The sequence below is a fragment of the Notolabrus celidotus genome, chromosome 22 (genome assembly GCF_009762535.1).
Source record: "Notolabrus celidotus isolate fNotCel1 chromosome 22, fNotCel1.pri, whole genome shotgun sequence".
In the NCBI taxonomy this organism is placed as follows: Eukaryota; Metazoa; Chordata; class Actinopteri; order Labriformes; family Labridae; genus Notolabrus; species Notolabrus celidotus.
The window spans coordinates 5365537-5391615 of record NC_048293.1 but is presented as its reverse complement, the minus strand read 5'-3'; the positions used below and the strand labels follow the sequence as shown (position 1 = coordinate 5391615).

Below are 26079 nucleotides of genomic sequence, written 5' to 3'. Positions count from 1 at the left end.
GCTGTGTGTTTTGGGTCGTTGTCGTGCTGAAATGTCCTCTGGTGCCCAAGGCCAAGTTTCTCTTCAGACTGCTTGATGTTGTTGTTGACAGTCTTTATGTATTGTGCTTTTTTCATGGTGCCGTTTACTGTGATTAGGTTCCCTGGTCCATTGGATGATAAACACCCCCAAAGCATTAGGTTCCCACCACCATGTTTGACAGTGGGGATGGTGTTCTTAGGGTTGAAGGCTTCTCCTTTTTTACGCCATATGAAGAATACATCATTGTGGCAAAACAATTCAATTTTTGTTTCATCCGACCATAAAACAGAAGACCAGAAGTATTTTCTTTGTCCAGATGAGCATTTGCAAAGGCCAAGTGGGCTTTGATGTGCCTTATCTGGAGAAGTGGCATCCTCCTTGGTCTGTGTCCATGGAACCCAGCAGTGCGCAGTGTCTGTTGGACCGTTTGCCTTGAGACGTTGCCAGCAGCAGAGCCCAGATTGACCAGGATGGCCTTGGTGGTGATCTTGGATTCTTTTTCACCTCTCTCCCTATCCTCCTGGCCAGCACAGGTCTCACATTTGGCTTCCGACCACGTCCTCTGAGATTTTCCACAGTGCGGAACGTCTTGTATTTTTTAATAATACTTTGCACTGTAGCCACTGGAACTTGAAAACATTTAGATATGGCCTTAAAGTCCTTTCCTAACTTGTGAGCATCCACAATGCGCAACCGCAGGTCCTCAGAGAGCTCCTTAGTCTTATCAATGACTATCCACAAACCAACTGTAGAGAGCTGCTGTTTTTCACCTGTTGAGTTCATTAAAACAGCTGTTCCCAATGAATCAGGGTAAATAGGATACTTTAGAACAGCTTGGACTATTTAGAATGGTGTAGAACTTTGGATTTTCCCACAGACTGTGACAGTTTGCAAAGGGTATGAATAATTTTGGACCTGCCACTTTTTGTTGAAATGTGAATAAAAACTGAGAAATATTTTTTTCCACAATGATGCCTCTTGTACATCGTCTTATTACCTTCTGGGAGACGCCTGTGTAATTTCCAATCAAGAAAAACCTTGCTGGTTGAATAAAAGTAACTTTAATTCAAAATTTGTCAGGGGTATGAATAATTACGGGCTTAATTGTACATATTTAAAACAAATAATAAAAAGGGAAAATGTGTCCCTAACATGAAAAATAATCAGGATTAATAATCATGATCTCAGTATTAATCAAATTATCATTTTGGTCATAACCATGCAGCCCCGCTTGAAAAATATTACGTAATGTTAAACCTTGGCCAGAAAAATGCATCAAACCTTGATGGACTTAAGGGGAGAGAAAGGAGTTGGCAAGATGGACACACTGCTATATAAATTCTTAAACTTTCTGCCATTTTGATCTCCCTGGCAAACCTTGTTTTGCAAACTCAGTCAATACATATTAAGGAGTATGCCAATCGCTCTTCAAGCTTGGCACAGGTCTTTGCTCGTTTTGCCAAGGAGAATATGGAATTTTGTGATCAAATATTTCATAATTATTGTATATTGAAGGGGGTCCCACTGCCATGTATTTTACAACTATGCATATACTTTTCAAGCACTAGAAACTGAATAATATCTCCCCTCAATACAAATGTCATCTTCCATTAGTGTCTTACGTTTGTTATCTGCAAGTTTGAGACAAAGAAAGTTTGGATGCCTTGTGTTTCACTCTTGTACTGGGGCTTTGTGTTGAGTTCCTTAGTAAGGTACTGTGTTTGATATTTCTTTTTCTGGGATTTCATATTGATTTGACGCCTTCAATGCTCTTCATTCATGTGGCTGTAGAGTTAAACCCCTAGACAATGCACTGGATATGCTTTTGAACTGGACAGACCTGCCTTGATCCTTCATTGATTTTGCTTCTAAAATCCTCTCCAATCTTTAGGAGAAGCTGTAGAAATATGGCCAGTGACAGATCAATGAGATCTAAGACTCAACATACAAGGCTGTTTAAATTTTCATAAAGACCAACTCAGGCCTGTCCCCCCAGAACTTAGAAATTTCTTTTGTAGTGTTCTCGGGAATGTGCTTTTAAAGAAAACGGCACTACAACATTCATAAGACTTATTCCAAAACAAAACTCACCACTTCCCTCCCATTCTGTAACTGAAGCGTTTGGGTTGTGCAGCTGGTTGAAGACACCCTGGATTAACTCAGACCTGTTGGTTCTTGGGTCCAAGCATAGCTGACCTGCTGGACACAATCCATCCTCGTCCACCTCTCTCGTAAAGACAAACGGGTGTTCCACCAGCGTCACCACTCTAAGGCGATGTCCCTCGACAGAAAATCCTGGCCTCCAGCGTCCTCCATTGGTATTGTCCCCCTGGCCGTCCCCTCCCCTCACCCCAGCTCCAAGACCTTGTCCCTGGCTGTTCCTGAAGCCCCCAACCAGCCCCAGGATCCCCCCTTCCAACTCCAGCCTGCCTCGTGTCCACTGGCCTACGGTGACCCAAGCTGGCTGACCTAGAGCGCCTCTTTTCAGGCTCCAGATGTGGAAGAGCTGGGAGGAGAACACCCGGGAGAGGTCAGCTTCCACCTGGATCAGGCCTGTGGCCCCGGTGAAGGAAGTGTTGGAGAGAAACCTCAAGGGAAGAGAAAGACATGCAGAAAATAAGCAAGGGGGAACTTGGTTGAAAAGCAAAATTCAATGCATTATTACAGTTTGAAAATCTTGCCTGCAGTCACAAACAACAATAAACTTTCCCTGAAAAGAAACCCAGGGAAAAAGAGGGGGACTGTTTCAAATGATGGTGCAAACATGTATGGTCTGGTTGTGGAGCTTTTGCAAGTCTAGACTCAGATGGGTTCCCAGAAAGTCATAATTAAAAGTTAATGCGGTGCAGTGAGAGTCCCTTCCTGTCCGCCGGTCCATACAGACAGTCATTACTATTCGCCTCACTCGTGGTGTCCCCACATTGGTCTTTACGGCGGAATGCATTAGGAAGAGCAATCCCAGTTCACAAATAAATCTGCCCTGGCCTCTTGAACCGTGAAGGGATTGTTAGCTCATGTCTTAGCATCTGATCATGCCAGACATCGCCAGGTGCGATCTCGATGTGAAGCCATACAAGAGCTGTTTGATCATGTCTTGATTAGTTGGGGATTGTCAAGAGGTCATTGTAAATCGTATGGGGTGGTTGTTTAAATGTTAAAGTATGCAGGGATCACTGCATTCAGTATGGGTGCTGAACCGTGCAGGGACTGTTGATTGTGTCTGGGTCAAGGCTAGAAATGGCAAGTTTTCCTTTCAGTTAATGGAAAAGGTTCTTAAAGCCGTAGCTTTTTTTTCTTTATCCCAGAGCAGGAAAATAGCTTTTCAGTCCTGCTCTTTGTTTCATACTTTCTTTCTATGTTATTCATTTCTCTTCAAGCTAAATACTAAATTGACAAGCACAGAATGGAAACTGCTGCCGGAGCCTTTTCTCTATAAAATATGGGATATGCAAAGTAAAATGAAAGCTAAATTGATCATGCGGTTCATTAACCTTACCTCTGAGGCTTTCCTGGACTAAAGCCTACCCGCACAACAGAAATAATGGCACAACACGACAAAGTATGTCATGTTTTGTGTATTCTCTGTGCGCTTTTGTTCATAATCCTCCTTCTGATTTCCTTGAACAGCACAATATCAATTCACAAACCAATTCCTTGCACCGTAATTGTCAAAAGCCTGATTGAAAAAAGCCTCTGATTTGAAAGTCATACCCATCCAATTTTGCGTTAACTTATGATTCCTCATCAGCAGCCCCTTCTGCCTCTGCGACCATAAAGCGGAAGTGCTAGCCTTGCCTTGAGCTGAAATCACTCATGGTAATGGCTCGGCTGAATCATCATATCCCATAGACAGCAGATTCATCAAGCCAACCCACTCTAGACTCATATACTATACCGTAGTGGCTGCGGCTGGCCACAAAAAATTACACTTAGGCTTCACTTCACGTCTCTTATCTGAATAGAAATTATGAAGCCCGTTTTTCTGCACTTTGTGTCACTTTTGGATTCATGCCTAGGGATAAGAACTTCAGATAGGAGAGGGAGATCATACCCGGATAAGAGCGTGGCTGTAAAAAGAATGCCTCACTTAACGCCAGCATCACCTTTTTGTTATGTGTTGTGTGTTTTGTTTGGCTTCACCGGGCCAAAGGCTGCTTCTAAAGAATGACTCTGGATGTCAAAGCGAGTTGATAAGTCAGCTAGGGGTGTCAGAGAGCGATGGCTTCCCCTCACCAACACCTGGCCCTGCTTTACTCACTCACAGAGTAAATGTCAGCAGAGTGGCCCTTAAATGATGACTCTATAAGAGAGTGCTGGGCATGTGTCTCACTCCATTATCGCTCCATCTCCTTTAGTTTGGGGGAAAGTTTACTCCCTCTCAGTTCGTATCTTTGGGTTGATACGAGGTCTGCTTGTTTCAGTGGTTTTAATCTCTTCAGGGGAGATAAAATCAGCGTGGCAGCTATGCCGAGTGAGATGGCACTGACTGACAGATCTCACTCTGATAACAGCAACCCTCTATCAATTTCCCTCCCTTCTCTTCTTCTTCTCCTGCCTCACATCCTTTCCCACACAAGTTCCTTCTTCCTCTGTCTTTAGCCATTTCCTACTTCCCCTGTCTTTTATCTATCTGTTTGTCTTTGACCACTTTCTCCTTTCCCTCTAATGTATTGAGAGGAATAAGCACCATGGGATTTTTTTTTTATTCTGGACATTCGGTAGAACCACATCAAAAGTGGCCACCCTGGCTTCCTCATACCTTCCTCACTTTCTTATATCTCAAGACATCCCCTCTCCTCCCCTGCCTCTCTCACTCTGTCCCTTGGGCATTGAGCTGTTAATTGCCTTTTCCATGTGGAAGTCTCTCACTTCCTGGAGCTTTGTAGGGGCTCTCTGGAGCATTGGCATGTCTGGCTGTTGCAAGGGACGGATAAGAATCAGGGAGCGCACTGGAGGGCATGGTGTCTAACTGGACCGGTTTGAATGGTGCGATAGAAAAAAAACCTTTATCAGTCTCTCACAGGCCAAGAACAAAGGTCACTAGCACTGTATTAGGAAGGACTCTATCATAAACTGTTATTTCTGATAGTATAGACTTTGTCCTAATTGAACCTCCACAAAGAGATTGTGACTTTCTCTGGTGTCCTGATGAAGTTTGAGGAAGTTCAAGTGAATTACTAATTTTCTTTGTTGCAGAAACTAAAACAAGGCTAAAATCTATAGCTACAGTAACCACTCTGAAAGGTTCTATTGAGGCAAAGTTAAGTAATGCTAACATTGATGATGTAACAACTTTACATTACGTATATTAACTATGGTATATCTCTTAGTTCAGCCTGTTAGCATGTCATTTATGCCTTACCAAAGAGTACCATATTTAATGCGGTAACAGCTTAATAACAGCTGTTAACATTCTATTTTCGCCTAACCACAAAGAACCATATTTACTGTAGTAATCATCTTCGTTAAGCCTATTTACATGCCATTTATGCCGAACCATAAAGCACCTTGGTATACCCTGTTAGCATGCTTTTTAGGCCTTACTGAAAGTACCATATTTACTGTATATCATTGGAACTAGGGCAGAATAATACATCGTTTGACCACCTTAACTGTAATGTGCGAAAGGGAAGTAGTCACATAGCAGGACCATAAACTGTATAAAACATGGACGTAGTCTCTGTGACATCACCCTGTTTTTTCTGAAGCAGAGTTTCTATGCCTATCGATTAGGGCTGAACAATTTTGGAAAATAGTCTAATTGCGATTATTTTCCTTAATATTGCTATTGCGATTTAGTATACGATTATTTTTTCAAGGTCCTCTTCATGTATTTTTCAACAAACACAAGTAATAAATCAATCTGTATTATAATAAACAATATCAGATTTATTATACACAAACTGCTCTTTCTCATAGGCTAGACTTCTGTTAAGATAAAGGCAAATGAAGCATGAATTAATATGAAAGACGGTTTATTTATCTACTTCAATTACAGTTGTAAACTTACTGAATCCTTTGACTTGCAGTCTTGTAAGCGATCACCACAACTAATTAACAAAATTATGCCAAACAAGTGTTTTCAGTTTATAGCATGTTTGGATGTGAACCAGCCGACTGAAGGTGTTGCTCACAGCGGAGACGCTCAGCTGGGGGCTGCAGCTGAGTGACAGGTCTCTTTTTTCTCCGCTGCCGGACTGATTCTGACCCGGTTGCGCTCCTGACTGACACCTGACCACGTAAACATGCTTATTTTTCTAAATAAGAACCAGTAGACAGAAAACTGGACACTGTGAGTCTTAAATATGATTCTGTTCAGTTGTCCTGTTGCAGTAAATCCACTTGTTGTCTGGGTCTTCACTGATTCTGCATCTGCGGAGATTATTTATAAGCCTGCTCCACATGTTGATATTCAGCGTGTTGATTACTTTGTACGTCCCAATATGATCGGTTCTTCTGCTGAGGCCATTTTTAACAAAACAACAAATCAAAACTTAGCGTGGCTTAAGTTGTTTTCTTCATCCCCCGCTCACACGTGTCTCGTTCTTCTGAGTTTTTTTGCCGTTGGCAAATCAGCTGAAAGGCGCATTACAGCCACCTACTGCATGCATGTCACGTAAGGCTGCGTCTGTGTACATGAATTTATTATTATTTTTTTTAATCGCAGCCTTTGCGATTTGATAATTGCATTCTATTACATTGCGATGTCGGTTTGAATTCGATTAATCGTTCAGCCCTACTATCGATGATGATCCCCATATTAGAAATCCTGACTCAGCTGAGCTTTTGATCAACACCAAGACAAGAGACAAAGAGGTGGTGTTGAGGCCGCCTTCAGTCTCCTTGCTAGCAGCTATATAGTTCCTGCCTGTCATTAGAGTCAGCTGTGCCCCTAATTTATTAACACGTAACCTTAATATCTTCAAAACGTATGAGTTATTAAAAAGATGTACCACCTGCACAGTGTGTGTGGATAGAGAAATTAGCTATTCAGGCCAAAGGCGTTTTATGCAACAGGCTTTAAACATGTTTATTTTTGCTGTATAGATCAGCTTTTTTGAATGGGTGTGTATGCGGCTTCCTTTGCTTCTAGAGCCAGCCTCAAGTGGACACTCAATGAACTGCAGTTTCTAGAACTGCTGCTTCACCTTTATATCTCAAGATCAGAGGTTGATACATGTGCGTGACGTGCAATGTTAGCTATATGAGCTGAAGTACGTCATGCTGTCACCACTTCCTGGTCTTTCAGGATTAATCTATGACAAACGTCCACCTGATATCACTTTAATAAAGTCAGTGACACTGCTATTGGAACAAAATCAATTAAGCAACACAGACTTTGAGAAAGAGTGCTCCTGCTCATTTTGGAGCTAGTTAGCATTTGGCATGAATAAGGACCACTAACAGTACCACAGTGAAGTGTAGTGGGTTTCAGTCTTAGCTTAAGGAGGCATCTGTTTTCTTCCTGTCTAACTTTTGGATCAAATCAAACCACAAGTTTCATATCCAAAAGTCCATCTCACTCAGACACTTGAGGATATTTTGTCTGTTTAAGATGCCAATGGTTTGGCAAAGTGTCTGTGTTTGAGAAATAGGTGCCACAGACAGTAATATGGGGCAGATTTCTATTTGGATGTGATTTCGACTCTTGTTGGAAAGATAAGGGATCCCCTGAGGTGTTTATATCCATCAACTTTGGGTGAAGTTCTGATAGCATTTTTAGGCTGATACCCTTGTGATCTACAAAATATACATTATATTGTGAGAAAAACAGATTATTAACGGATACTTTTCATAGCTTTGACTTACAGAACAATCACTATTTGCACCACAATGTTGTTAATCTTACAGGGTTATGTACAGCTCATTGATTTTCTGGGAGGTTAATTAGTTTCCTGATCTGATTGGTAGATTGAATGGCATACTAGCCAATACCTGATACTACATTTTAGGCAGTATAGTAAGTCAAATATCAATACTGGTATCAGAGTCACTCTATTTTGTTCGATAAGTACCAACTTTTATTACCATCTGTCCAAAATCTGTTGACCTTGAGGTGGTACTACATGAAATGTCAGGCAATTACCAAATTGCAGGCTTTATTCTCTACACAACACACAAATTAAAATTAACGTCCAGTAGTTGATGAATTATTTCAGTGTGGACCAAAGTGCTGGACCCACTGACAGTCCGACATTGCTACCCATAAAACCAAGCTTCTAGCATAGATGAAAATGTACAATTTAATCACATTAAACCTAATAAAGTTGTTTCAACTTTGATAATAAATGTCCAATAATATTGCTTTGTAACCGAACTCCCACTCCATTTGAATCTGCCTCTGGCTCTCCATACAAAATTGTTTTGGCATCCCAAGGCTCTACTTAGCTTTCGAAGGAGAGAACACTGTGAGAATCCAACTTGTGATTATGTGGGTGGTGTTGATGATCGCTCTCGGCTGGCAGGCACCTGTGTGTGTTCAATATTTGCTTTGGGCCACACTCAAACCACAAATCCTTCCCTCACTAGTACAACATGGCCATAAAAGTTGGAAGCATGCTGTTGTATCCACTGCAGCATTTAAAAATATTCATGTCTGGCAGAGCACAGGTATTTAACTGTCTAGTGAGTTTATGGCATTCATGGTGTTTATGGTGCTTTGGTGCATCACTCAGAGTCAGCCACATGTGCTGTTAAAAGGGTTGTAATCTGAGTCTGAGCATTCTTTTTTTTGCTGTGTACAAACACGAGGATCTCTTTTCTGCCTAAGTGAAAGCATTTGTAGTTTGATATATATTTCAATGCAGTTTTTCGCGTGCACATTTGTGTTATCACAGGCCGCACCTTGACAGAGGCAGTGAAAGCTGTCAGAGGCCCTCTTAAAAGCGGCAGGGATTGAAGCAGCAGTAGCAACAAGAACCAGGCAAAACTCCCTGGTTTCAGTCTGTGAATCTGTATGCCATAAAGACCTCCTCCCACTCCCCTGTATGACAGCGCTACTCAGAAGGCTACACCCCCACGGTGCAGAGGACAGACAAGGGCAACAAACCAGAGCGTACAGTACAACAAGTGCAGCTAGCAGCTTTAGAAAATATGCCAAAGTGTCAATCAGAAAGCTAACAAGCTGACATAAATTTAGAGGTGTGAACAGAGAATTTAATTGCTTTTTGTCAGAGTCTGCCATATATCATTTGGTGATTCAAATGTGTGCACTTTTGGGAACTTTACTAAGAACTTCTAAGTCACTTGGAGGCTGCAGAGTTGATGGAGTCCATTCAAGATCAGATCCATTCCTGACCAGACTACTACTAATCCTTTGTTGCCCTAAGGCAATGTATTACATATTAGCTGCTGACATTTTCGACCAGCAGGAAAGTGCTGCTCAGGGACTGGCCTTAATCTTGACCTTGCCACTAATTTAATATCACCCTGTGTTAGGTTATCTTTAAGGGGTTAGCTGACTTAAATTACATTAACACATTTAAAAGCTGTTGTATTGATAAGGACATCTTAATTAATCAAGATATCCCAATGCCTTTTTGTTTTTCCTACCCCTGATGATCACAATACCCAGTGCAATTAAAGAGAATTCCACTTACATAATACTATGATTATTTAACAGCTGTACCTTCATGAATATAATACTATGTCTATCTTAGTCTTATTGCCTTGATCTGTGCACTGAAACACAGTATGAGCACTAAAGTTTGGTTTATGTTTCTACTGTTGAGCAGCAGTTAATCAAACAGAAATTATTGCAAAGAAGAACAGAGAGGAGACGTCAGAGGAGATGTGCGGCTCATGTATAGCGATTCTGGAAATACGATGCTCCCCAGTGGACCAATCACAGGGCTGATGGTCTGCGTCATTTTAGAGCATAGTTAAATTTTTCAGCAGGTGTACGCCAGGCTACGTGCATAGGCTTCTGTGTAGTCACAATACTATTTGGCGTAGGCTACAATGTAGAGTTGACGCAGGTTAAAACCGGCTTAAGAGACAGGCTAAGCTAACAATAAGGGTAAACTCAGCTTACAGCCTCTCATGACATTCTTTAAAGAACCTCACACTTAACAAGAAACACTTAACGTTGTTTTTTTCCTTTTTTTTAAATTCTGGAAACATACAATGACAAATTTTTAACTGGAAAACCCTTAATGCTAAAATTTTGCTAGCTTGACCATTATAACACTTTCTGCTAGCTGAGTACATGCTTACATTCTTACATATACATTCAGTATATGTAGTAGAGAACTTTTGAAGGAATGCATCCGAAAACCATTGTGCGTGCTAAGACACAAAATAGGCTAACCTATGCATCAGCTCGGCTTTGAGCCCCTCTTTAGCTCCTTTGTTTTGAGTTATCCTTATACTTAACAATAACCTGCTTTATTTAGTGTTAGTGGAACTTCACTGGCTTCCCGTCACCGCAAGAATCAACTACAAAATCGCACTCATCACCCATCAGTGCATCTATGGAAACGCCCCACTCTACCTAAAAGAACTCCTCACCCAGCAAACCCCAACCCGGAACTCACGCACTCCACATCAGAACCTCCTCCACCCTCCCAGAACCAAGCTCCGGACCATGGGAGATCGGGCCTTTTGTGCTGCTGCACCACGTCTGTGGAATTCCCTGCCCAGCCACCCCAGAACCCCACAGACTGTGGATGCTTTTAAAAAACATTTAAAGACCTTCCTCTTTAAAGAGGCTTTTAACTGATTTTAAGTACTGCTTTTAAAAGTTTGTTTTTTCTGTGTGCCTGTAGCACTTTGAGATTTCTGGAAATGAAAAGTGCGTTATAAATAAAATGTATTATTATTATTATTATTATTAATTTTGATTACTTTAACACTGAATAAAAAAAACTGGAAGCAGACAGACCTCGTCTTCTAATCTGCGGTCAGTCTGAATTGCGCATGTGCATCCTTTTCTTTGGAACGTAACGTTGTTTGGTTGTTTTACCCAGATACAGTGATGCTATTGCTATTTTGATTGGCTGTTGGGTAGCTATATCCCTTTCTTTCTTTTTATTAGCTGGTGCATGGAAAACTAATTCTGAAGGAAAAGCGGCGCAACTTGGTGGCCCTTGCCCTAGTAATTATTGTGCATGAGAAATACAAAGTGTGGCGTGTGAACAGGTTGAAACGTGTGTGACTCAAGCCAAATTTGTGAGACTTGAGATCCCTGTTATAATATTCAGCCTTTAAATGTGTGACTGGAAAACACTGACTGCTAACACTTTGCTAGCTGGAACAATCATTACTACTCTGCTAGCAGCATACAGCTCTTCTCTAGCAAATTAAACAGTAGCTGTAAGGGACAGACTTTGTGTGATTGCTTTTTAAAGTCTTGTTTTGGTGTATAAGAAACAAGTCAGCTTTTGTCAGGGCTTATAATACACAGAAGTTAATACCTGTTACTCTTATGAGCCAAAATGGATAGTTGGCTAATGACTACAAAATTAATCAAAATTACTCAGCTCTACTCTGAATACTGCAAAAGTAAATGAGAACACTTGTATTTTTTTTCATTGAGTGAAGTGGTCCTGTTTAATGAGTGAGTGTGTTCAGAGTGTGCATCTACCTGGCCAGGTATTGTCCTGAAGAGGGAAGCTCGTGTCGGTTTGGTTTGTCGAAACAGTTCACCATGTTCTGTATCAGCGCAAGGTCTGGCCTCACCATGGTCGCTGCAGTGACCGCACGACCAATCAACTGCAAAGCATCCCTTATGTAGAAGCTGATTGGCTTGCGCCCGACCTCCCCATAGGCCAACAGTCCAAGGGGACCTCCTAGAGTGTGAAGAGAATCCGGAGACAAGGGATATCCCATGATCCACTGCAGTGCCGGAAGCAATGGGGCGAGGCGCTGAGCGGCCCGCAGGACAGAGGAGAGACACTCGGGGTCAGATCCCATGAGGAGAACAGATGAGATAGGAGAAGGGGAGCGCAGAAAACGGGTGGAGAGGATCTTCAAAGCCTCCTCTTCCCTCTGATCCTCTCTCCTCTCCTCGCTGGCATCCCCTCTTTTCTCGCCGCCCCCAGAGATGCGGGTCAAGTTGATGATATCCCATAAATGCCACGAAGTACCGCTGTGCATCTGCAGGTGGGACAGCAATCCATCACCTCCTTCCTCCCACCCGGGGCAAATCACAGCTGCTCCACCCCAGCTGTCCTCCCCCCGGCTTCCTCTGTCCCTGTCCCCGTCTTTCCCCTGCAGGACCGCCAGCAGCATGCTGCCCAGGGTAGATGGAGGCACACGGGCTGACATCTGCAGGTGAAATCGGTTCTATGAGAGAGGACAGATAATAGGAGGAGGAGGAGGAGGAGGAGGAGGAGGAGGTAGAGGTGAAGACAAAAAAAGAAGTGAGAAAATGTGAGAGAAAACAACAGCACAATGATTGAGGAGAGTCCACAGAGGAGAGAGCAGAAAGGGAGGAGGGAAAACAGAAAACAAGATCAAAACAGAGATTAATAGATATAGCCAACACCTCGGGGCTGAATAACATACAATCACATTAAACGCAGCTTTTATGAGTGCCGGGTGTTACAAAACAATCCCTGTTGCTGCAGTAATTCAGCTCAACGATGATCAGAAGCAATCCGTCACATTTGTTCATTATCTCTCACCCTGAATAAGAAGAGTGGTGCTGATACAAACAAGGAGTCAATGATTCGCATCTAATCTGCAACATCACAGTTGGCTTGGCAAGACAACACTAGGATCCACAGTTCATCCAGAAGCCCAGCATTTCCCAAACCCCGCTGCAAACACTGGCTTGTTTCATACTGTTCCAAAGTGGATAACACTGTTGTCCTTGAATGCAGCTCACAGATGGACCTTCCCCCTCCTTCCTTTGGGGCTTCTTTCCATTTTTCATCCTATCAGTGCTCCAGGCAAGGTTGAGGGGGGGTGCTTTTATATAGTGAGCACAAAGTTAAGCTTAACGTGACTTAAGTTAAGATCCACCGCAACTTATTGAACTGAGATGAAAAGTATGCACAACTCAATAAGCTCGTGAATACCCTCTGGCACATCTCTTTGCATTTTCATAATGTGCAAACACACCTATAGTATCGTAGTAAATCTATACTCTTAACTCCATAGAGGCACGTTCACATGTCTCTGAAGGTATCAAAACTAAACTTCAACACACACATTCATTCAAATGGAAATATCCCACCCGGGAGTACAAAGTAAACAGTGCGGCCCTCTGCTGAAAGTCCTCGAGTCCCATGAGAGAGTAAGAAAAATAATATTTGAGTGAAGTCTGCAAAGACATGGATGAATTAATGCAGCAAGCGTAGTCTCCCGGAAGGAGCTAGGAGTGTGCGTGTGTTTTTTTGTGGGGGGGGAGTGAAAATAGGAATCTGTGTTTGAACTCAATAGGGGGGCCAGAAAGATGGCGGAGGTGGAGGTGAAGACAGCAGGTGGCATAAAAGAATAGAGATATGAAGGCGTTGCCTGCCACAGGTGTGGGTTTTATTTAGGATATTACCGCTGGGTTTGAAAGTAACATCATGCTTGTTTTGTCAAAAGACTCTGAGTGTTTAAAATGTGATGAAAAGGATCAAAACAGAGCCTGAAGGCAGCTGCAGGACTTAGTGAGAAAATCTTTAACTGCTCTCATTTTACTCGAAAAGATCCATCTTTGACATACATCATTTAAATATTAATGTTAATGTATGGCTAAATGTTAATGTATGCTTATCTCAAGTTCCTGAATAAATTGTACATAAAAAGGCTAAAAGCTACAAAAATGAGACATCTAAAATGCTGTAAATGACAGTCAGTGAGTACAGCTTGCTAGAAAACCAAAGACGGACTGTTACTAAATATATCATTGTCGTATTAACCGTAATCAAAATCATCTGGGATACATCTCACAGCTGTGTCAGCTGTTTCAGAGCAGTCTTATTTTATTATTTCCCCTCGCCCTGACAATTATGTCTGACTTCTAATTTCCTTGACTTTGAGGGAGATTCTTTTACAATTCCATTTACATTTGAGGCATTTAGCCAGCGCTCTTATCCATAGCGACTCACTGTGAGCACAACAGTAGAATTACTTCAAGAGCGAGGACGTGAGAATAATAATAAGAGCTCCCCTGTGCCATTATAGGAGTGGTATTTGTAGTCGCTGCCGTTAGCAGAGAAAGCGAATTAGAGTGAATGGAGGAGGCAGATGTAGGAGTCGTGATGTGATTCGGGAGAGATAAGGAGATCTGAGCCTTTTTCCTTAAGACATGAGTTCCAGCCCATAAGACGGGGAAGCACTCTGCTGTTTTCGCTGTTTTGAAGAGGGACTTACTCAAAAACCCTGTGGGCAATCGAATGTGACAAGCACCAAAGTGGACCCAATGAAACTTAAAAAAGCACATCTCTGGAGTTATTGCCTATTACCACCGCAGAGGCTTCTTGCCTGTATTTCCGTGTTTTGGCACAATTAATTCCAGTGAAATATTAGGGCAATAACTCCCCAGAGAGCATTTTCTCTTGTGCTTGAAGGTACAAACAGGATTCCTTGAACTTTAAACAAAGTTTCCTGAAAGTAGCGTGCATTAATAAAACACAAAACAACACTGTGAGGTAGAAAAGGTCACTAAAGAGTAGCAAACTCAATCTTACAGCTCTGTGTTGAAGATACAAGTCTGATGGAGAATGCAGACACTTCATTCATTTAAATTGGCTGATTTGACACAATGCAGCAGGATATGACAAACAGCACAGTGTTATCTGTTCAAAACTTAACCATAGTGCAGCCTTTTCTGGAAAATAGAAAAACTTTGTAGATTAATTCTGTACAGGAAACTGAATCATTCTGGCATTTAATTTTCTAGATGGGTAAAACTCAGTCGCACAAACACTCACTCACTTATTAAAACAGGACTTCCTGGTCCTGTCTCATTTCACTCACCACTACCTTTAGGAAGAGGTCTTTAAAGTGACTGACCTGTGCCTAAATGAACCCTGGGAAATCAGTCCATAACTTGATAATTTTATTCCTGACCAAGTTTTGCACAAGATATTACAGACCCAGCCTGCTTTTTGTCAGAAAGGAAAGAATCCTGCGATACAGTTTGGTGTTGGGCTGACGTAGGCTGGAAAATTCAGAGATTAAAGCTCCACTGAGGAACTTTCAGTTTGTTTTGATTTTGGCGCCCCCTGTGGACAAACTGGTATTGGTTAACTCCTTGCAGATCTTGCCCAGTATGTAACAAAATCTCATTTTGCTTTCTTTAAAAAAGTCAAACTTATCACTCACTGTGAATCTTTGTTGTAGAAATAGAAAAAGGCAGCTTCTGCAGCGTGCTATAAATCCCTTACATCAACCCTGCGGCAGAAGTTTCAGGTGTGAAAAATAAAAACATGTATACAGTCATTCCTTTTCCTGATGGTCTTGTTTGCTTTTGCAGCTCATAAAGTGGCATCAGTTTTAATTATGTTTCTAAATCAGCTAAAATCTCCTTACAGGTGCTCTAAATGATAGTCTGCCAGGGCCATGGCCAGAGGGGTAGCCAGGATTTTATAACTCATTACTTTTGAAGATATTAAACTTACAAGTTTTGCCCAAATAAGGGCATGGCTAACATAATTGACAGGTGGCCATCATGTAGCTGTTAGTGAAAAAGACTAAAGACCACACTCGCTCTGATGAAGTTTTGTTGAGTTCAGCGTTTCCAATATGGCACCCGCCAATGATTGGCTTCAAAACAGCCCTTCAGAAACAGATGGGTGACGTCACGGATACTAAGTCCATTTATTATACATTCTGTAGTCTAGCCTTGACATTGCAGTATGTAAGAGCCAATCATTGAAATCTGATAAGCCAACCCATGTACCACCCCAAAATTCAAAGCTATGATTGGCTATTTTCCTTGACTGAGGCAGAACATAATGCTTAAACCAGCTATTTGGACTGTGTTGCAACAGGTTGCTAGTAGCTTTCTTTATATCAAATGCAGCAGATGGACAGGCATCACTTTTTCAATAGCTCATAATTTAGGAACGATACCCCGGGAATTTTTGTGGTTTTGAAAATGGTAACCGGCCCATGCCTAATGCCCCCACTGTGTATGTGTTTATGTCCTCATCCAGGCGTTGGGCTACCCTGGTCAAAAAAGTCTGGGCACACCCCTGCTTCCACTTCTGAAAACATTTCTAATGTTGGATCTTTCAAACTGTTGATCCGCTCCTCACTGTACATGATGTTCAGCAATGTTTCAAGTGTTTATTTTCTCTTTGTATGTTCAGTTTGGTGGTGATGTGAGCTGCTGTAATAAACTTAGTTGAACTTTACCACTACACCAAGTTTAATACACCAAAGAGTTAGCTCTCTTGCTTTATGTCCACAACTTTCATGAAAGAGCATCTGCTGGGTTTGACCATCTAATATTTATAAGCGTCTTACAAACAAAACTTAAACTGCCAGTAAAGATAAAATTGAGGTGCTTATAGCTACACCAACAGGTTCAATGAAAGGACAATAGAAGAGCCAAAAAAAGTTTGCTATGGTTTCTTGTGATTACATTTTTCCAAGTCATGCTTTAAAGTAGCTGTTTTCAGCCTGTTACTCCTTAAGCTGGCCTCTCATGCTTATTACCAGCCAGCCTTTATTCCCTCTTCTTAAGACACCACGGTGGCCTTAAACACACCCACACATACACTCTATGTGCATGTGTGTGAAAGGAAAAGCTTCTTTTTGGTCTCTAATGGAGCCGTTTGTCACTCATTTCAAAACAGGCCAAACACTCTTCAATCCAACAATGACAAAATCCCACATGTCGCATTTTAAGCATTATCAAGAACAATGAAAATCCCTGTCAGTCATCACTCCAGCTTAATCCAGCCTGTCTCAACACGAGCTGGCAGCACCACTGTTTATCCCCGCGACACACAAGAAATAATGTATATGTGTTTATGTCCTCATCCGAGCGAGGAAGCTTACGACGGATATTTCAGTCCAGTGTCGCTGCCTGCATGTATTTGTGTTTGTTTCTGACATCCTGTGCTGCCGTCTTGGGATGGGGCCAACTTTGTAGTTTTGGTTATCGGACATTTGAATTTAAAATGTCATTTTTTTAACAGACCTCAGGGGAGTGGAGTGGAGTTTTGATCTCTAGAGGAATGCAGTAGGTAATTTTTTATGATGTTGTGGTCTAGACAAGATAAAAGGTGGCTGTTCTGTCTGCTGCTGCTGGAAAGTTAGCAGACTACTGGCAGTTTCAGAGACACAGAGCCTGTGCATGTGTGTGTTTGTGTGTGTGTTTGTGTGTGTGTGTGTGTGTGTGTGTGTGTGTGTGTGTGTGTGTGTGTGTGTGTGTGTGTGTGTGTGTGTGTGTGTGTGTGTGTGTGTGTGTGTGTGTGTGTGTGTGTGTGTGTGTGTGCTTCCAGGGAGCGGCTACAGGCTTGATCCTGTCAGCCATGCTGCTGTCTAAGTCCAGCTCTGCTGCCCCGGTCAATCCTGACCCAGGTGTGTCTTTTTTTTCCACAGTACACAGGTCTTTTTCAGGCTTGGTTAGGAATGTAATGAATGTTTTCTGTGAGCTGCTACACATTTTCAACCTGTAAGGACCTCCAGTGTGTGTGCACGTGTGTGTGTGTGTGTATTTTTATACGTGCGCTCTTATCTCCCCTTTCTATTCTCAGGTAAAAGCTTCATCTGCAAGCACAAGGATATAAAGACTCTGAACTAAGGATGCAAGACAAGCACGTCTAAAAGGAATGTCAGCATTATTCAGATATGAAATACAAAATCCATCCCCCTGTGCACACATCTGCAAATTAGGAGCCTTGAACTGAACCTCTTCTGAGCAAATCCGGTGCTCTGTTTGATACGCTGGCCCTAAGAGTTTTGTGTCCTCAAATACTCTGCATGTGCGCAAATACACACAATGACACCCTCAGACACAGACAGCAAACAAGCACACATGCAGCCTTCACAAACAAACAGGCACGCACACGCACACGCACACACATGGGCGCCCGAGCAAGAACACACAGATCCAGTACAAACACGGCGCGGTGTGAATACTCGAGCGTAAACCCAGAGGGATCTTTGGGCAATGTGGAGTAAGCAAACCGACAGGAGTGCGTTGAATCAGAACAGGAGGGAGCAGCTCCCTGTTACTAAGCTCATTCCTTATTTAGGCCTCCATAAGAAAAGCGTCGACACTTGGAAGGTGCGCAACAGAGTGCAAGACGCCAAAACCGAAAAAAAAAAAACAGGATCTCTGCGTTAAAAACAGGAGCACAGACGAAACAGCAGCACCTGCACTTTCAGAGCTTATTAAAAGCAGGTTAGAGAAAAAGCAAGCATCTGGACCTGTGTGTGTTGGAGATTCTGAGGGAGGCTAAAGAGGCCTGAGATGTAAGCTGAATCTCTGCAGAAGTCGGGGTATCTCCTCACATCCTTCCTCTACAGCTCCAGGCTACAGATCTCTTTAACTCACTGCAGCTTGACTTACCGCGCAAGCTGGCTGCAGCCTCAGCCGAGCTCCACTCCGCACTCATGAATCGTTTGCATGGAGCAGAGCGCAGCTGCTGCTGCTGCTGCTGCTGCTGCTGCACCACCCAACTCTGCCTGAGCCTTTGAATGGCTGCTTAGCTTCCCCATTCAGCCCAGAGACAAAGCTCATGGGCAGGGCAGGATTCCAAACAACAACACTTCACTGAACACATTCATATTTTTCACCGGTGCTGTCACCAGGTGGGCTGGCTGTGTGTCGTGAGGACAGAGGGAGAGATAGGGAGAGAAACTGTGAATATATGTTTGAGATGAAAGATGTGAGAGAAAGTGATAGGTGGTTTAATATCCGCATTTGTGAAAGGAGGTAAAAGGTGATGGTTTGCATGAGAATATGTGTGTGTAGCAATAAGGAGCGAGGAAGACAAGGAAAGATTTCCTCAGCAGGGTGCAGGTCTTCTATTTCACACACCTGAGATGAAAACTGAGCGTATTGTAAGCTGAATGTCAGAGTAAAATGTCACAGCACATGTAGGCGCACACGTAAAATAACATGAATCCAACACAAGCAATTTGATTTAACTTGCAGTGTTCAGCAGGTTTCCTGTCTCATATGTCAAAACAGGAGCCTCACACGCTTGTGTTCGCTTTACACGAACAATAAAGAAACTGTTGAATGTGCGTCATTTTTATGACTTTTTACTCACAGTCTAAATAAACAGACTTGATTGAATAAGGCCGGCAGAATTGTTTGCATAGCTAATGAAGCGCGGCTCTTTAGTCCAGCAGACGTTTGCTAACCGAGCTGTTTGTCGTGCCGTTGTGTAATTGTATGCAAATAGCATTGTTTAATTTTCTACTAATTTCCTCACGTCTCCTGGCAGTAAATGTTATATGGGTGACTTTAATCTTACTCTGCCACGCTGCCGGCTACTGCGGGCTAAGCTGTGTGTGGGAAAGAGCCTGGCGCTGTTGGACTCTAGTGCACGTGAGAATTCACGCACACACAGGCATGCCAAACTGGAATAGACACACACAAACAGGGACGACAAATCACATTTACGTGCTTACAAACGCATGAAAGTGTGCCACACACACTTTTGCACGTGCACGCATAAAACACAACTGTGAAGCAATCAGCCACTTAACACAGCAAATGACTGTGGTTATCTAAGCATAGCAGCCTGTTGGCTCACAGAAGCACGGTGATAAGCACTAAGATACACACTATTAGGCTCCACCACAGGACTGGCCACAGATTGAAATGGGGCTAAATCTTGTTTCACAGTGAACAGCTGATGGAGATGGAGACGTGTCTTTATGACTGTCATCACCGTATTACGTATGCAAATACCCAAAGTCCAACCAATTCCACCCACTGCCTCCTATATGTTGACACAGAGGGAAAAATGTGCATGAGATTGCTGCCCATCAGGGGAGCAATGAAACAGCAGGGGGGAAGTGTAAAGCATACTTAGAATTAAGTTTGATTACAGAGAAATGTCTGCTCATAGCTGTGACAATTCAGTGACTGCAGCTGGAGGTGTGAAAATGCGAGTCCATTAAACATAAGGATCTTGTTAGTTTCCTCTGTGGCGTGGCGGGTTGAGAGAGAGGAAGGCGGTAATACAGTAACGTCGTAAAAACACAATTGTAGTCCTGAGCGATTGTAGGCGAAGCCATTAAAGTCCTGACGGGCCATGTCTCCTCTTTCCCTCCGGCTCCGAGTTTATGGCGATCATTCTGGGGGAGAATATGGGATCATTTTGTACATCGGCATCAAACCAACTGTGGAAAGGTGTGTTTGTGCTGTTGCGTGAGTTAAAGAATGGATAGAAAGGTGGAAAAACATTGTCTCGCCAGTATAAGCACATTGTGTTGAGAGAGATTCAGGTGTGAGTAGTTTATTGATTGAAAGTCTGAAATGGACTCAATTTGAACGTAAAAGCCCTCCCAAGTACCTTATGCAGTCTGTTACAGGCCAGAGCTGACTGAGCCTGATGTCATGTGTAGATAATATTGGATTTTATTCATTCTAAGTTGAATAATGTAAATAAACTGAAAAGAATGAACACACACTCCTCTTTGATGTGCAAATCAGTTAGATGGGGGATGTCTTGCTGCTCTGAATCTGCTTTGTCATTGTCAGCAACGTTAGCTAGCAAACTTTATTTTAATGTCCTTTCAACTTCTCTCCTTTAAACTCAGGCGCTTCAGTCACTAGACCACAGGCTGTATGAAAAGATGGACAGCGTGAAGGCTACCCATAGAGTGAAGCCAACATTTTTAGAGCTGCAGTACAGATAACTCAGCCTGCCTCCTCCATGTTAAAGGTGACATATCATGCAAAATCGACTTTTTAATGGTTCTGAAATGTGTGTCCCTGGCATGTCTACAAACCCCCCGAGAATGAAAAAAATCCATTCTGCCCCTGTTTTGATTTCTCCACCTTTCTGTAAATGTGTGTGAAACGAGCCGCTTCAGACTTCCGTGTTTTTGTTACGTAACAACAATATCCGGTCTGTGACGGAGTCAGAGCTCGGAGCTTGTTCAGCCCATAGACTGTATAAAATACAACTCAACCCCTCGTCCGTTTTTCATTACCTGCACACATGTGTGCTAACAAGGAGCTTAGGAGGGAGGCATGCTAGTTGTAGGCTGTCTTAATAAACACAAAGGTCGGTTTTACTCCCCATGTCTGCAGATTTGAAGATCTAGTGGATGATTTTTATTTGTCATGGAAAAGTGCTAGCGCTAGTTAGCATAGCTACATAGCTACATGTCGTAGCTGTAGCTGTGTACCAAGACAAACGTCGACATACTGACAAATAAAACAACATGAAACACTAAATCTGTGACCAATCCTTCATAAAAGGTCCTGCTGCCTTTCTGGCAGAGGTCGGTTTTACTCCCCACGTCTGCAGATTTGAAGATCTAGTGGATGATTTTTATTTATCATGGATAAGTGCTAGCGCTAGTTAGCATAGCTACATAGCTACATGTCGTAGCTGTAGCTGTGTACCAAGACAAACGTCGACATACTGACAAATAAAACAACATGAAACACTAAATCTGTGACCAATCCTTCATAAAAGGTCCTGCTGCCTTTCTGGCAGAGGTCGGTTTTACTCCCCACGTCTGCAGATTTGAAGATCTAGTGGATGATTTTTATTTATCATGGATAAGTGCTAGCGCTACTTAGCATAGCCACATAGCTACATGTTTGTAGCTGTGTACCAAGACACACGTCTACATACTGACAAATAAAACAATAAGAAACACTAAATCTGTGACCAATCCTTCAGAAAGGTCCTGCTACAGGCGCCTCTCCGTCAGGATCAGATTCTGGATCAGATTCAGAGGGTTGAAGTAACGTGATCTCTGAGCAGCCGTGTATATTCAGCCAACATGTAAACATTAGATCAACGTCCCGGAGAGCTGAGGGCACATCCACTTCCCGAGGGGGCGTGGTCAGAGAGAAAACAGAGTGTTCTGAGGAGGACTGAATAAGAGGGCTTTTTAGGCAGACCAAAATCTGATTTCGAAGTGTTTTTTTGAACATAAACTTTAAAGACATGTTTTGGGGACCTCTTAGACCAATATACATTGATGAAAAAAGCGTGATATGTCACCTTTAACAGATGAGATTCTGGTCAAACTTTAAAACCAAAACACGCCCGCTTAGCCCTGTAGTTATGTTCATATGCTGAGGTAAAACCCTGAAAACAACCCAGACTGCAAGCCCTTGCATGTTTTCTGTCTTCTTCTGTCCCACTGAGTTGCTATGCCAGTGTGTAATGTTCATTCTGTAAAGTTGTCACATCCATTTGGGTTGAATGAGTCTTGATGATGACGCTGGTGCAGATTTGTGCAAAATAAAAATATTGGATTATTCCGCTTCAAAGCACTGAAGTCCAGTTACATGCCTGTTTTAAAATGTAAGGATTTTAAGGGAAAGGTTGTTTTTAATAATTGTAGTGAGTCAGAGTTAAACTTTGAATAAACACTCAGTGAACAGATAGATGGAAGCTCTGCTCAAGCAAAGTAAGAAAGTATTTGAATGGAGTTGTTTTTCCCCAAGTGTACTACTGTCTGCGAGAGCATTTGTGTGCTATTTATGTGTGTATGTGTGTGTGTGTGTGTCCGTGTGAATGCCAATGATTCAAAAAGCGTTTAATGGAATATTGTTCTCAGCATGGCTTCAAATTAATTTAAATGATCAAGACACAGAACACATCAACGTTTTTCCCCTGGAGCTTTTCAAGCTAGTGAAGAACTGAAAGAACCCGATGACTGCTCCACACACACACAACCTCCCCTCACACACACACACACACGCTTACTCATTCACACACATATATTAATCGCACTTTCCCAGACAGCCTGATCATATACTCAAACCAGCCGAGTGCTTTGGGCTTTGTATGCATGAAGAAGTTTCTGCTACACGATTTCAAGTCACACAGCTCAATCAAGCGACATCCAGAGGGAGTTAAAACATGCAAGTGCAAATCAGTGTATGCTAATGCTTCCATGCTAGGCTGTAATGTTTGGTAAATAGAGTAATCTAGTGCAGAGTGTTCACTTTCACTATCAGTTGACTTGTGATTTAATGAGCCTCCTCGGGCCCTGCGAATGTCCTGATGTCATCACTAATAATCAGGTAGAGGAAACAGCAGGGGGACTGAATGTGCTGTTCTGGCCTGGTTACGCAGGTCTCCAGTCAGCCAATGTTAGTGCTGAGTGTACTGCTAGCATGGGTGAAGGCTGTCATCTCAGCACGCTGCGTCTGCGCCTCTTTTGTCAGGAGCTCCTTTGATCCCCTGCGTTTGCAGAGATACAAGCCCACAGCCGAAATATGCTGAATGAATTCATGTATCATCCTCCCGCCCTACAAACAGCCTCTGGCCCCCGCTTGCTATTTATGATCATAATAGCTGCCGTTATTTATTAAAGAGAGCCATTGTTGTCCTCGCTCTATAGACAATGTTGTTTTCTCTGCTGGGAGAATAATATTTGTACTTTTGGTGCCATATGAGACGGCGTACTGGATGTGATGGTGATTGATTCCTGTGTTGAACACTGCAGAGAGGTAACAGTGGAAGGCTAATCTGAGTTATGATTGCCACAGTAATCGCATTTTCTCCTCTGACTCATCCATCCGCTCTACAGTAGGGCGTACAGGCCGTATTCTGATTACGCCGCACATCTGTCAATAACCAAAACTGCGCTTTGGAGCGGCGACATGTTCCCCGTTTCCTTCTCCATCACCTTCCGCTGGTTTTCCATCACCATGATTTCCTATATCATAACTCTCGCCTTCCTTTCCTGCAGCACAGCTTTATCTTCCCGAGTCTGCTGGAGGTGGCGTCATGCATTTGCAGTAATCACCCCATCATGTTGGGGGTAAAATGAGCTGTTTCGGGTGTTCTGGTCCCCGTGCGGAGGCTGTCAGGGCAGAAAATAGCCTCTTGGTGGGTTGTAATGCAACCAGCGGGCAGCTGGACCAAGGCGGCTGCAGCATTATTTCGTTACCAGGAGAGTGATACCAACAGTTCCCCAAGTGCAGATGCAGAGTGGCGTGATGTCATTAACAGTCAGCCCACGGGGAGCAGAGCGCAGGAACTTCAGGGGGTACACATTTATTCACAATACCCTTGCGGTGAAAGCACGCCATGCCAGTAATGAGGTGTCTAGAGCTTTGGGTGCAGGGTGCGTGTCTGAATGCGTGTGATATTCGGTCTTAGGGTGTTTGTTTTGGTGCGTGTGCTTAGAAATGTGTGACCAAACAACTCCCTAATGGAAAAGATCCCTTCGCTCCGGTCGTGTTGAATACTGAAACTCCGAGTAGACTTCCCAGGAGTGAAATAATACACCCAGGGAGATGGAAGTCATTTAGGAGGAGTGTGTTTGTGCGAGAGCGTGCGTCAAGCCAAGAAGGCGTGTGTGTGTGTTAGAGTTGGCGGGTATGTGTGGGTTCCAGGATGGATGGGCTCGCGGTGAGTAAATGACCTGCCTTGATTCAGCCTATCAGCTGAGCTCTCCACCTAGACTCCCTGATATCCCCTTTCATCCATCTCTATAAGCGAGAGATGACGGAGAGATGGAGAGGCAGAGGGGGAGAGTCACGAGAGATGAATATGCGCCGTATAGAGTGAACGATTTCAAGTGCAAGAGGCGAGCATAAAGGGGCTAATTAGAGATGAGGGAGAAATTTGGGAGAAAGAGCGGTGGAGACAGAAAGAGTGAACAAAAAGACGATTAGACTGGATTCTGAATGTTGGGTAATGTGTATGACAAACTGCACCCCGCTTACGCCAGAAGTGGCTCTCTAATGTGACTAAGTTCCAGTCGATTGAGGGGGCCATTCGGGGTGAGTTGATTCGGGGGGCACAGATGAGCGTTTTGCTCGGCCTCAGCCCACTTCTGGAGCTGTGTGATGGAATATGTGAAGCTGAACCTGCAGAAATGAGCAGAAATTGTCAAAATAAATACTTTAGAGTGTAGACCATTTAGGAACAGATGATGCTTACTTTGAAAATGATTTCAGGCGTGAACATGAGGCACATTTCAGAGTGGGATGATTATCAAAATGAGTCATTGGCATGCTTTTTTCACAGTAATTCATCTCGTTTTTACGTTATATTTCTTTTAGCATTAGCATGCTGTTGTGGTCCCCCTGTACCCCCACCTAGCCTGAGGGTGATGGTTTTGAGATTTCTCATCTGTTCTCAGCCTCATCTTCCATTTGACTATGTGAAAGTTTGAAGGAAATTGGCTCTGAGTGAGTAATTTTAAAGAACATGAGCTCTGTATTTGAAAACCAGGGACAAGGACATGCATACAGATGCAGAATGGAACAGATGCAAGCAGTATGGCGGTAGTGAAACCCCCCCTAAATCCCATCCTGACACATTCTCCCCGTAGCCACTTTCCCCAGATCTTCGCAATTATCTTCCTTTGAGAAAACAATTTTGCCTTCAAGACGATGAAAAAGTCCAGGTTTCCCTTTAAGAGAAAGATCTACTTTACTGAGTTTCTCCTTCAGACACATGGGCAACAGAAGGCATCCACCCACATAAATCCAGTGCAGCTGGGTCTGTCATTAGCTCAGCCTGCCAATAAACTGTGAATAAACTCTGCTAATGTTGTTCTAATGAATAACTTTCAAGAGAGGATTACTTGCGGAGGCTGCAGCAGCACAAACTCAAGATAGATGTAGACATTTCCAGCGACAGCTACTTTTGTAATATCTATATTTAAACCTTTATTCAACCTGGGATGATTTGCTGAACATGCTGAGCTCGCATGTTCTTTCCGCAGCAGTGTACTTGTTGACATATTAGCTGCAAAGAGCAGGAACATCCCTCCAACCTTGGCAGGACTTAGTGCCTTGCTCAAGGACAGCAGAGTGGACATTTGTAACAGTGTAGACGGTGCGTTCATGTACACCTGCAGGTTGTCAGATTCAAACCAGTGACCTTGTCAGCCAGCTGTTTGTCCTGTAAGCTGCTACACACTGATTATGCGTCCTGCACACTATGTTTTTCATCAGAGCCAAAACCACAAAACATAAACAAAAGCACCGCAGCTGTC

The 26079-nt window shown here is 43.0% G+C and overlaps 1 protein-coding gene across 1 annotated transcript in view; it reads right to left on the bottom strand.

The window, feature by feature from the left end:
* The window catches only part of LOC117806424 (glutamate receptor ionotropic, NMDA 3B-like), a 116672-nt gene that overhangs the window by 49731 nt on the left and 40862 nt on the right, over positions 1-26079 (bottom strand). Inside the window, exons 2-3 of the mRNA XM_034675365.1 lie at positions 11606-12306; positions 2113-2609 (exon numbers count right to left, since the gene is read on the bottom strand). Coding sequence (XP_034531256.1) covers positions 2113-2609; positions 11606-12306 — 1198 coding nt within the window. The remainder of the gene's footprint in view (positions 1-2112; positions 2610-11605; positions 12307-26079) is intronic.